The sequence below is a fragment of the Brachyhypopomus gauderio genome, chromosome 21 (assembly GCF_052324685.1).
Source record: "Brachyhypopomus gauderio isolate BG-103 chromosome 21, BGAUD_0.2, whole genome shotgun sequence".
NCBI classification, from domain to species: domain Eukaryota; kingdom Metazoa; phylum Chordata; class Actinopteri; order Gymnotiformes; family Hypopomidae; genus Brachyhypopomus; species Brachyhypopomus gauderio.
Genome location: NC_135231.1, coordinates 6,791,452 through 6,803,875, shown reverse-complemented (window position 1 = coordinate 6,803,875; position 12,424 = coordinate 6,791,452). Strand labels below are relative to the sequence as shown.

At 39.7% G+C, this 12,424-nt stretch overlaps 1 protein-coding gene across 2 annotated transcripts; it reads right to left on the bottom strand.

Annotated features, from left to right (window-relative positions):
• Positions 1 to 1,396: 1,396 nt before the first annotated feature.
• Positions 1,397 to 6,399, bottom strand: ccn5 (cellular communication network factor 5). Of its 2 annotated transcripts, none has more exons than XM_076984337.1 (5): positions 5,909 to 6,399; positions 4,708 to 4,924; positions 4,042 to 4,287; positions 2,879 to 3,102; positions 1,397 to 2,700 (listed from the first exon to the last, which is right to left on the bottom strand). In XM_076984337.1, exons 1-5 carry the CDS (start codon positions 5,972 to 5,974, stop codon positions 2,401 to 2,403), a joined length of 1,053 nt encoding a protein of 350 aa, XP_076840452.1. In that variant the 5' UTR covers positions 5,975 to 6,399; the 3' UTR covers positions 1,397 to 2,400. The 2 variants fall into 2 exon arrangements, with proteins under 2 accessions (XP_076840452.1, XP_076840453.1); XM_076984338.1 differs by having other exon boundaries at positions 1,398 to 2,700; positions 2,879 to 3,099.
• Between the last annotated feature and the right edge of the window lie 6,025 nt (positions 6,400 to 12,424).

Sequence of the window (12,424 nt, the reverse complement as noted above, 5' to 3'; positions counted from 1 at the left end):
ATCAAAATATATGTATCACCACGTCCTGTGACCTATATTTTTATCAAGCAAACCCATTTTTATTTGTGACAGAAGTTTCTGCTGGTAATTTGTCATTCCTAAAACCTTCAAAGAGAAGAATAGCCTACATAACTGACTGATACCATGCTCTTGATATGTCATCTTCTGAAAAGGCCTACACGCAAAAACAGGTACACATTTCAGAGTAGGTGACAGATTCAGAGATTCCGAGAAGCACAAACACTTTATTTCTTCGTTCAAAAGTGGAACTACTTGGATGTAAGCATATCTTGTCAGGAAAGAACATCTGCCTAAATTCTAAATAAACAGAAACATCAAAGAAAAAGCGTAGATGGTCAAAGCAGTATTGAAAAATTACAGTGGAACATAAAACAGGAACTCTGCAACCGCTTCGTAACACTACCAATCACCTGAGACTCCATAGCAATGACATTGCAAGACCATAGCAACCATTTCTTAACACCACAGCAACCAACTGGGATACCATAGGAACCTCGTGGTAACAACCCATCAACCACCTAGGATATAAGGATATAGCAACCATATATCAAGGAAAAGGTTAAAGTTGTTACAAGAATTTAACATTACCTCTCTTCCCTAGTGCTGAATGGCTGAATGGTGATTCCTCATTCTCTTCCAAGAAAGCATTTGATTCACAAAATGGATATTATTGTGTCAAGAGAATGTTAAAATGAGATATCTTTCTTTTGATGACACTTAATATAAGGCAGTATAGCATTAATATTATATCACAGTCTCAGAATAACCTTTTAGGATGTCTGATACATATCAGAATGTTTGGCATTGTACAAATGTTTACCAGGTGTACTAAATACTGTGACACTGGGACAGAAGCAGCAGGAGGCAGAGGCTGGGGGTGACTGGTTTTATTATCCATAACGAAACTTAAATACTCAGGCCACAAGGCAGAATAAATGTGAACAGAAAAGGCAACGAAGAGATATCAAGGAAACAGCAAAGTAGTTAAATAAGCGTGTTCACAGAGCGGTCTCTTCCCACGGCGCGAGGCGAGGGAGCATGCTGAATGCGCAGCACTGGACAGGGCGACCTGTGGGAATAAATACACCCCAAACCTGATTACGTGACAGGTGTCAGTACTCCGGTGATTGGGAAGGTAGGAGTGACCGAGACTGAGAGGGTGTGCTCCGTGTGGTTGTGGGCATGCGTGTGACAGAGTGGGGGTGTGTGTGAGCGCCCTCTGGTGGCGTCCAGGCTCACCTACAGTGACAAATACAATCTAACTAAACATGCTTTGAATTAACAAAATGGACATAATCAAAAAACAGTGTTTATAAGTTTGAGTTCAGTATAATATTTTTATTCAAGGTTTACAAAAATAAACTATTTAACAAAATATGAGAAAAAAAATCAAACAACTGGTGAAAAAGTTAATAAATAAAGTAAAATAAATCAGTTACATGTTACTATGAAGCCATAATTTGATAGTGGAATGCTACTGGTTGTTGTGAGCAGGTACACTATAATAAAAAATATTTATGACACATTGGTCAGTGGTTTAGAAGTACTCACAATACCAGTGAAGCACTCATAAAAGCATGTTGTAATGCAGTGAATAGTTATCATTGTGTCACTCACCCCGAGGACAAGCTCGCTCAACATTGTCTAACCTAGATTACTATAAGATCCTGATATAACACTCTGTAGAAATGATAAAACTACACTGTAAGATACAGTATGCCAGGAAATACATTGCACAGTGCTAAAAAATTCGTTTTATCTTCTGAATTGGATGACATCTGAAACATGAAATGAAATATCTATTTCAAAAATATTAATTCAGACCAAAAGTAAATACATAACAGAAGAACATTTGTAAGATGTGCAGGAAGCTGGCAGTTTTAGTCAAAGTAATCAACAGAAACATTCATGTAGCTAATATCAATATCAGTAATATACCATAAAGTACTAGTCAGTATTGTAGCTGTAGGCACAAATTCAACAGCAATAGCTGCCATCATAAAAACCAACTGAAAAAGCAGATAAAATATCTCTATTTGCTTCAATGCTACTGGTCACTCATTTTCATGACAAAATAAGTCATGACCAATATAAAGGGCTAATTGTATATACAAGGTCTTTAAGTGCAGGATGGGCCAGTAAGATTTAAGAAGTCAGTCCTGTTTCAGTGAAACTGCACCTCGACCTGCATACATGATCTTCATGGCAAAGTTTCTTTTCCAGTCAATTAATAAAAACGTGTGTAATGAGTAAAGTGCTATTCTTCTAATACTTGAAACAAAACTTGCAACCAGTCCTAACTGGATGAGGGAACTAAACGGCCCATCTGGCATGCGAGGCTCAAATGGCCAGAACTAGCAAACAGGGCGATGTGTAAACTCAGTGCGTGATGAGACTCAGGCCCCAGAGATTGGGCCTCCTGGGTCTGGTACCGGGAGACTGTGGGCAGTTATGGTGGCAGATGCAGGAGTCAATCATCATGATAGGCTGGCGGAGGAGCCACCCCCCCTGGCAGCGGAAGGTGACTGTTACAGTGCGGGTGTGGTATGGGGTACAGCAGCGTGCATCAGTGCATGTGCCACAGTACCGAGGGCGGTAGGAATGCACGCTGTAGCAGCCCCAGTACAGCAGCCGCACAGGGACCTCTGACCTGTAGCTGGACTGGCATCTTCTCGGCCACTGGAACATAAAAACGAACCAGAATAAGATCCACGCTGAGCGTTAACTCAGAGTAACTTAGGGATTATACCACACCGCATTCTGAACATGTCAAGACGCTTTAGTGCCAATATACAAAAGATGAAAGGAAGAATCTAGTGCTAGATTGGTCTGGATTGGACTGGACTGAATGGCTCACCTTAGGAGTGAGATGAGGGAAGACGTGGCAGGGGCGGACCTTACAGAGCCTGACTTGGGTTTCTTGCCTGCAGGCTGGGTTCTTGTTGGACACACGTGTGGACAGGCCCTGCCCACAGCTGTGTGAACATGCACTCCACTCTGTGCTCTGTTCTATGCAGTTGGAGCTCGGGCCGGCTTGGTAACCCAGGAGGGACGGGATTGATTGGTCATTGCTGTAAGCTGCTGACATGCAAAAGAATACATATTCAGTCTAACTCGACTAATGCTTCAAGACTCTAAGAACAAGAACCATATAAACATCTTCATCCTAATTACTTAATTACTTTAACTGAGTGATATTGTCATATCTTGAGCAGTTTTGTTAATTCTGTACCAAGAAAATTGTGAGTCCCTAATGTGAATATGTGCCGCTATGCTTTAGTGAGTTAAGACTTCCATCAATCCTAAAAAAAATCTATTTGTAGTTTCAGCCTTATAGAAAACTCACAAATGGAAACTCTCTGGCCTCTTTGATGATAATCAGTCATTTGTTGGCAAAACTCTCTTTTGGTAAATGAGTTACTTGTTAAAACCACACTGGGTGCAAAGCCACTCTTAACAATCAAGAACACCAAGAACCAAAATATACAGCTGCTATTGACATAACCATCAATCAAATGCACTGATGTTCTGAAAGTTCTCTAACCCCCGTAGCTACTCTGTGGCCTGCCTGTTTTGAACATGAATTGCTGGGTAGACGTGACTCATGGAACGGTTCTGGAAGCAGTGGCTGTTTTGACTGCACCTCTTCATTTTGGCAGTCTATCTTCAATGAAATGCTTAAGATACAGTGAAAAGTCTCAGACTGGAATGTCACAGCAATCCATTAAATAAATCCTGTTTGTACTGGTCTGCCTAGTGGCTTGGACAACAGACAACATATTTCAAATTTATGAAAAATCCTATAATAAGTAGGGAAGGTAATTTTGTCTCCAACTGTTTATGACAATTATTCTATCATAAACAGGAATGAAGCAACCCAGGACTTTAAAGTAACCACCTTTTGAACAAAGAATAAAGCAAATCATAAACATATCAGACACTATGTCAAATGATCGCTTAACCCTTATAAATTGTGTACATATTAAAATAATATATTGTTCCCTTTTGTGGGTTCTTCACCTGTTTGTGCCTCCTGAACCATGTTGTCCGTGCTGTCACACCTCCACTCCTTACAGCACTTTCCTGGCAGCTGTACCCTCTGAGGATCAGGGCAGTCTGGGCTGGGCAAGCGGACGTCCTCGCTGCACGTGGGCACGCAGGTCACCCCCCCACCTACACAGCGGCACTGCATGGCACACGACGGCTGGAACACCTCACCCTCCTTATAGGAGACTCCATCCAGCTCACAGCCCAGCTCCTCTTGACCTGAACAGCAGACGTATGGCCCACAGATGGCCCAATGTACAAACATGAAAAAGTGTAATGGAACAAGGAAGACTAGATAGCAAACTCAGAAACAGTTCCGCGGTGCTTAAAGTTGATTTTCAGCACACCGTGATGTTTCGCACAGTAACAGAAATAAACACATAGTAACAGTGCTGTCGGTCTGCCAAAATTCCTTCTTCAGTTTCTCACGGCAGATGAAAACCCGAGCAAGCATATCAACACTGGTGGGGCCAATTTTTTGGGGAGGGACCCGAAGGACAGAGAGGCCTCACACAGCACTGGTTTCTTTGTTCTCTGTACAGCAGAGGCTTGGAAAAAAAAAAATGCTTGCTAGATCTCTGACCTTGGCGTGATGAGACAAGCAGGTAAAGGCAGGGAACAGAAACATTCTGGACTCACTAACGCACTCTCCGGGGTCTCCAGGAAAGCTGGCGCCGTAGTCGCACTGCAAGCCGCGCTGATGATCGCACAGGTGCACATGGGTGCACGCCTCACCCTTCTGACGAGCACACACCTGGCAGCACCCGCACCCATCCAGGACAAGAGGGGTGGCATCAGGGCAGCTGGCTGCCACGCTGGGGCATTGGCACGGGCTGTTACACTGTTGACAGCCCACCTGGGAGGGCAGAAAAGGAAAGAAACATAAAGGCTCTAGTTTTGCAGTCATCTCGCCCACAACACTCAGGCTCATTTGGACAAATGCAGGGAAGATTCTCTTTCTGCCATCAGTATTACATGGAGGAAATCTGCCTTTGTATGTGAAGTGCAGAACAGGTGACAAGAGCTTTCACGTGGGTGTCAGATGATACATGGTACAAATGCAGATGGAGTAAAAATGCATTCGAGCCAAGACTAATGCTGCGTTGTACAATGCAGCCCCATCGAGCCTGCTGTGCAGTGTCTTAAAAACATCACAGTGGGATAATTTCGAAGTGTTCAGTGATATTACCATCACTGATCGCCATTAAACTGTGATGTTGCGGGAAATTCTCATCTAATTGACTGTATTATTTCACTATCACATTACTATTTATGCTTTGACTCACTGTAGTTATACACAAGACAGAGGAATATCTTGTAAATCATTTATGGTGAGAGTTCCCAGATTATAGAAGCAAAAAAAAATCTTGTTTTTCTCTTACAAATGGAATGTTAAGCCAACAGTAGCAGGAAAGATCTAATAGATATGAGATGCATGTGTTTGTCTGTTCAGAAAAAAAACCTAATATTTCTCATTCCTTTGCTTGAAATAGCTGAAAGTAACTAAATTAGGAAGATCCAGCATAATCTGGATAATCACTGGTATTGTGAGTACTTCTAAACCACTGACCAATGTGTCAAAAACAATTTTAGTTTAAAAAACAGACATTTTTTATATTCTGTATATTCTGACAGTCATGTGAATAATACAATATAAAGTTGTCTATAATACAGTATAAAACTTTAACTATCTGATGGTTAATGATATCCATCATCCAGCCTTACATTTTAACTCTGAAAATGTAAATATCCTTCCAACACATCCAAAGTCTCCTGTATGAACTCCCTCAATACTTTGGATTCCCCAGACAGTGTATCGAGTAGAGGAAAAGCTGCTCACCTTGGAGCACAGGTACACCAGTGCCCATGTCAGGAGAGCATGGTTGCTTTGCGCTCTGGTCTCCATCCCACCCGAGATGGCGTTCCACTCCTGTGTGCCGAGCTGCTGGGACGCAGCTCACTCTCCAGGCCTGACCATCTGCTCTTTTATACAGTCTTTCCCTCTGATGTCACAGCCTGTCTACCATGTAAACAGTATGTGGCCGGCGATCAGAAATGTTTTGAATTCCACGTCCCTGCTGGATGGCTCTGTGGCCGTACGGCCCTCGCTGCTCTTTCTTCTAAAGCTCCACGGCTCGGCGTTAAAACAGTTTGATCATTTGTAGAGCAAAAGCTCAGCGGTAGATGTGTTCTTGGCCAATGCCCCATGCTCCTGGTAAGCACAAATATGCAGCTAATAACATGTAAAGGGATGGAATGTCTGAGCAAGGTTCCTGGTGATTGTCCATTAATGGACAAGGAATAGGGTGAGAAGGATAGATGGTAAATTTGAGAGAGTCTAACACAGCATTTTAACACAACAAATTTTTATTTTGTGGAGTGGAAAATTGAAAACAATAGATGAGCCTCACGCAAGAAATATGAAACGAATAGTTAAGAAAAAGTTTACATACAGTTTCTCAGCAATGCCACTCAATATAAAGAAATAATAAATCGCACACAACAAAGAGAAAATATAAAAAGGGCTACAAATATTTTTAACTAAAGTGATTTCCTGTAAATAGCATTCAAAAGGACAGTGGTCTTATACCATCCCAGAAGCTCTACTTACATATTTTGTTCTCATCAGGTCCACAGACCAAAACTATTAAAATGACTAAGTAGAGCTGGTTTAAAATAGACACAGATGGCAGGAGTTCAGTATCGCAAATATTGCAGCTCATACTAATCCATATGGGACTCATATGGCCTACCAGATAGAGCAAACAATGAGAAGACATTAATTTGGACTAAACTCAAGCCATAGTGTTTACTTTGACACTCTCAAAATAAATCAGCAGTTTGGAATGTGTTGGTATAAGTCAGCGTCGTTACGGTGAGGTGCATAGGCAGGGCGACTCCTTTAATTCAGGAAAACAGGCAAAGGGAAAACTACTGTGTCATGTCCAAGGAGAGTTTTGACTCACCATTTGTCCTAAAAGATACAAAGTCCAGCCAAAGAAATCCAAATATTATCTGTGCTATAAATGTTCTAAAATAAACTTTGAAGATTTACATGAAACAAGTCAAAATGAATAGAAAACATACTATGAACTAGGACTAAGTTATGATGTGTGAGGAGTACATAAAATGTCATGTGACATGCACTAACACTTAATATTTTTGCTATATTATGGCGACCAATTAGAAATCTGAAAAAAGTAGATTTGTAATTGTATAGGAACTGAGATGAATTTCAGCCTTATCAGGACTACTGAGATTTCCACAACATTATAAACATCATTTGGATATTTAAAGTTATATGATAAAGTAATATAAATATTTTAAAGAAGGAAGGGTGTCCATATTTATTCTAATAATGTTTAGAATGGTGGTTCTGACAGGTGCATTTTCTTGTAAGGGCCATAATGATCTATAACAGATTGTCACCAGAACAGTAGACTGTAGTGGAATATTACAATAAACAACTAGAGTCAAGATGCTTTTCATTATCATCTCAGCAATATACAGGTGTCCAGTGAAACAAAATCACATTCCTGACACAAAATAAACCTCAAGTAAGATTTTTATAGTGTTTTGAGAAGACCCCTGGTCTAAGACAAACTATTTTGGATACAACTTCAATTTTTAGGTTTTCATGTTAGAAATATCCACAAAGTGTATTAACTGTAAATGTCAACAACCTTTAAAAGATAATACACTTGCTGCATTGTCCAAAATTGAAAACGATTTATCCAAGTGTCTGTCCTGATATTGTGTTTTTGAAGTCCCATTGTCCAACCTGTTTAACTACTTTAATACACTACAAGACCTACAATTCCCACACAGTCTGATTAAAAGAGACACTTTAATTAACTGGAATGTTTGACCAGACAAAATTAAATTCAACTCAACCTAGACACTAGCTCATTCACTCCTAAAGAATTGTAAACAAGATTCCTTCTTTTCCTGTAAGGACGGAAGAATGTGGTTATTCTCATATTTGCATCTCTCCTGATCCAAAGTCAATAAGAAGGGGGAATTGAAAACAGATGCTTGTCCAATGTGCTTTTAGTATTCCACATTGATATCACAGAATTCTCACGTACATTAGAATCATTATTTTTGAATAAGAAAGGAATCCAGACTAGACTAATCGAACAAAGATGCACATTACCTGGAAGAGAAAACCTCAGGGGAAGAAATAAAGAACACGGTTGGTTTTGTTTAACGGAGTGGGTTAGAGTTACCTAACCTCTAAAGACGTACGATATAAAGCTTGGAAAGATAATTTTGGGGCAATACGAACATATAAACATTAAGTTTTCACAGAAGGTTCTGTGTCTGCATAAACCTTGATGCTCTTATGCATCTAATTCCAGCTGTACCCCAGATGTGAACAGATATGTGGAGACTCCGCCTTCCACCCATATCCAGGTTGTTTTTTTGTAGGGAGGAAACAGTACCTGGATTCCTCACATTCAATCTGAGTGTGTGAAAATCCCACAGAAGCGTCACAGGAAAGCCTTGCGTCTGCAGTAAGAATGGTGTGTGAGCGAGGGTCAGATTAGTGACGTAAGCAAGAACACACACCTGTTTTTGAAAGGAGGAAGGAACTACCCACACCCACCGGCAGTGAAAGGTTTGATGAAGTAAAGTTGTAATCTGAAAATGTGTTAGAATGGTGCAACTATTTCTGCAGTGGCTATCCTGTCGTGTTGAGGGTATAATGCAAACAAGTAAAATCCAACATATCGCCCACTCTTTACGCGATTTTCTACTTGACCTACTGAACTTTAGGTTTCGTTTTCACCAGTATTTTTTGCTGAGAGAGCTGACCTACTGCATTATTAAATGAATGCAAAAAGAAATTTAAAAGGTCTAGAATCCATGGGGGTTTTACAGAAAGTAAATAAGGTTTTTTTTTTAAGCTAATGCAAGGTTTCCCAATTCAAGTGAAAAATAAATGTGATCTTGGCTTACTTAAACTTACTTACAGCATTTTACCCATTTACAGTATTTTATATCAGAATGTCTACAACAATCTCGGCCCTCATCTTAATGAGGTTACATTTGACCCTGAGTTGACCATGCTTTAATTGCAATGGTTATTCAGTCATCTTGGCTTAATATCATAATTAACATTAAAGTTATGTTGTGACTGCACTATTTTATCTTTCTGAGAATGTGGATAATATAATGCAGTAGTATGAATGAATATTCAACACAAGCCTGCTGGTTGTAAATACCTCTTGTCACCTGTTCCAGTTTAAATGTTTTATAGCTTGTCAGAAGCTGTCTTTAGCTATTTAAAGTAACCTGGTGTCTTAATAAAACACAAAACTAACCACAATGTTTGTCCTTTATGAGAATTTTAGCATTTTATACAAGGAGAACAAATAAACAAGGAACAAGACTTGTATTCACTGTTAGCCACTTCCTAACAATGTGGCTTGTATGTCCATATTTTAAACATGGACTTTGCTGTTTTGCAACACTAGAAACACTTTTGACACACACAGCATAGTCAGTAGTTTTCTGAATATTGCACCCCAACGAATATGTGAAGTGTTTGACATATAGGAATGACATATATTACATATAAAGTGATGATAACACCAAGGTAGAAAATGAACATAGGTTAGAAAACTGACATTTGGATCTGCAATAGATTCCTGCAAATTTTCACAACCTACAAGACATCAATATCCTGTAGTTAGTTCATATTCTGAATGACCAGGGCCTTACAAATCTCACATACAACCTGGTTCATCAATCCGCCTTTCAGTCAAGGGCCCTATCTAGACAAGGTTGTACCATTCCCTCAGAAGGTTGAAGACTTGCCTGTGCTCAACCATGTCACAGACTAGACAGAATCATGTAGCAGTCAAATCCACCAGAATACAATGGATACTTTAAACAAGAAAATAACGTGTTTATTTGGGGTTCTAAAAGAAGAAAGAAAAATACATTACATACAATACATACTAGAATTTCATTTAAATTATTATTACTCTATTTGAGTGAGCTATATGTGCTATTGTTTCCTTGTGTGTGTGTGTGTGTGTGTGTGTGTGTGTGTGTGTGTGTGTGTGTGTGTGTGTGTGTGTAGATTCAGTAGCTGGAATTGACGGAACAGCAGTTTAATAGTTGATTTATCTCATGGGCAGACCAAGCCTTCCATTATTGAACTCAAAGTTACATTCTAGGTGGATGAGAGAATTGGACCATAAACGATAATCAGATTATGATCAAAGTCTATCAAGCCAAGCACCTTGTAGGGGCTGTGGAATGAAAATATAAAAATGTAGACATTCTTCCATTATCTGTGTAATAAACTTTACATTACACGTGTCTCCCCAATAAAAGCTTGGTATGATAGGAGGAAGGATGACAATATTTAGGGGGCTTAGCACAACTCTGGGTCACCATTGTCCTGCAGGTTCGGGAATTAATAATTAGCTAATGAGCTAGACCAGTAGGTCCCCAGAACTGGAGGTGAGTACTCATGTTTTAGATTCTTAAACCTTTTTTATGATCAAAACGTTTTAATGGCTCCCATTTCAAGTATAAGAAAGTTTTACAGTCGCTTTGTTATTTTGTGTCTTTGTCTGGTGAATATACAGCCTTCCTTTTACGTCATATACAGCCTAAAGTTGTCCTTCCTATGAACCAGTATTACTCATGTCACATGGGCAGGACAGCAGGACACACACACACACACGAGTCTCCAACTGAATAGTTTAATCAAATGAACACAAACAAAATTCAACATTAAAGTGCACTAACTGAAAAAAAAAGACCAATGCAACATCATTGACCAACAAAGGTCAAAAGCTATATAAATAAGACAAAGTTTAAACTTTTAAATTAAAAGTTAAATTAAAATAAAATAAATTAACTTTTTTTTTTAATGAAAATGATAAAAAAAGTATTTTGTTTGTTTTGGCAGAATCAAGCTCTCTGTTGTGGTTATACATCCAGGGCATCAGAACTCCATTACCCAAGATTCCTCATCTCCTGATTACTGATCTCACACATTTCACTCATTCAGACACACACATACTGGGAAGCAGTCAGTTGGAACTTTGCCAAGTATTGCCAAACCTTTCGTGAACCATACCAAGCTTTCTGTATTGTATTATTGGATTTTCTAGTTTTTGACTTTGGTCTGTTTTTCTACCGTTCCATTTTGGATTGCCCTCTCTAGTATCGGTTGCCTTCATATTGGTTTCTTGGACTGTTTTTCGACTGTGTTTTTGGACCATATTTTTTGCTGGCTGTTTGTTCTATCTGGTTTCAACCCTTCGCCTGCTGTGTTTTTAATAAACTTTTCCTGTGTCTGTGAACATCTGCTTGTGCAGTCATGTCCGACCCGTCACAGTTGTAGCGTTCCTTTGTTTGTTTCTGCTATTTGAGTCATCATGCCTTATTCCAAGCTTAATGCTCTGAATGTTTTACTGATTTGGTGTTTCTCTCACTTTTCTAGGTCTGGCTAGGATGGAGACTCTCTTTTATACTTGGGGAGTGTTAAATGTGCCTTGTGCAATGTACCATGTCTATTTCATGTGTGTTTTTGTTAGTTTGTTGGTTATGTGTGTTTGATTCATGTTTAATTGAAGTACCCAATATTTCTACTCTGCCCTGCGGGACTCCACCCTCACCGTACACTGCTAAAAAGCTGTGCTTGTAGAGTAGTGTGATGGTTGTGACATGTTAAAACCCTCGGACGCTTGCAGAATAAATGGAAGGGTTTTCATTTTAATTAGTGAGCAGACATGGGTAGAAGCCAGAGAGAGAACGAACCAGCATAAACACAATCCACAACACGAAGTCAGAAAACATGAGGAGCATTCCAGAAAGGCAAGCAAAATAAAGGAGTTAGAGAATGAACAAACCAGGTCAAAATATCCAGACTATCACAATAACGAAACGTTTGATATGCTTACTGATTTTGGCAATGCTTTGCAAACACCACTTGAAGGAGTCCAGGTATATATGGGTGTGTAAAAATGAGAAACAGGTGATAATCAATAATGATGGGAGGAGGATCAGGCCAGCTGAATAGAGGCATTGTGGGTATTGCAGTCTATGTGGTTTGAATACATGACAAGTACCTGTAGTTCTCTTTAATGCTCTTATGTATCCGGTGGTTGGCGTAACTCCAGAAACATCTTTTTTTTATTGTGCCCCCTGGCATCTCGGTCATCTTAGCTACCATGTCATTTCTCATTTCTCTCCATGTGCTCTGGAGGACAGGTGTATAAAGGACAGGTGTCTAGAGGACGGGAGTATGGAGGACAGGTGTTTAAAGGACAGGTGTCTAGAGGACAGTTGTCCAAAGGACAGGTGTCCGGAGGACAGTTGTCCAAAGGAC

Bases quoted from the DNA above. Each gene is read 5' to 3' on its own strand.
- ccn5 (XM_076984337.1), bottom strand. From the start codon at position 5,974: ATGGAGACCAGAGCGCAAAGCAACCATGCTCTCCTGACATGGGCACTG. The intron at 4,288-4,707 runs GTGAGTCCAGAA...TCTGCTGTTCAG, and splicing joins AGACCCCGGAGAGTGCGTTA to GTCAAGAGGAGCTGGGCTGT. The intron at 3,103-4,041 runs GTGAAGAACCCA...TTTGCATGTCAG, and splicing joins GGTTCAGGAGGCACAAACAG to CAGCTTACAGCAATGACCAA.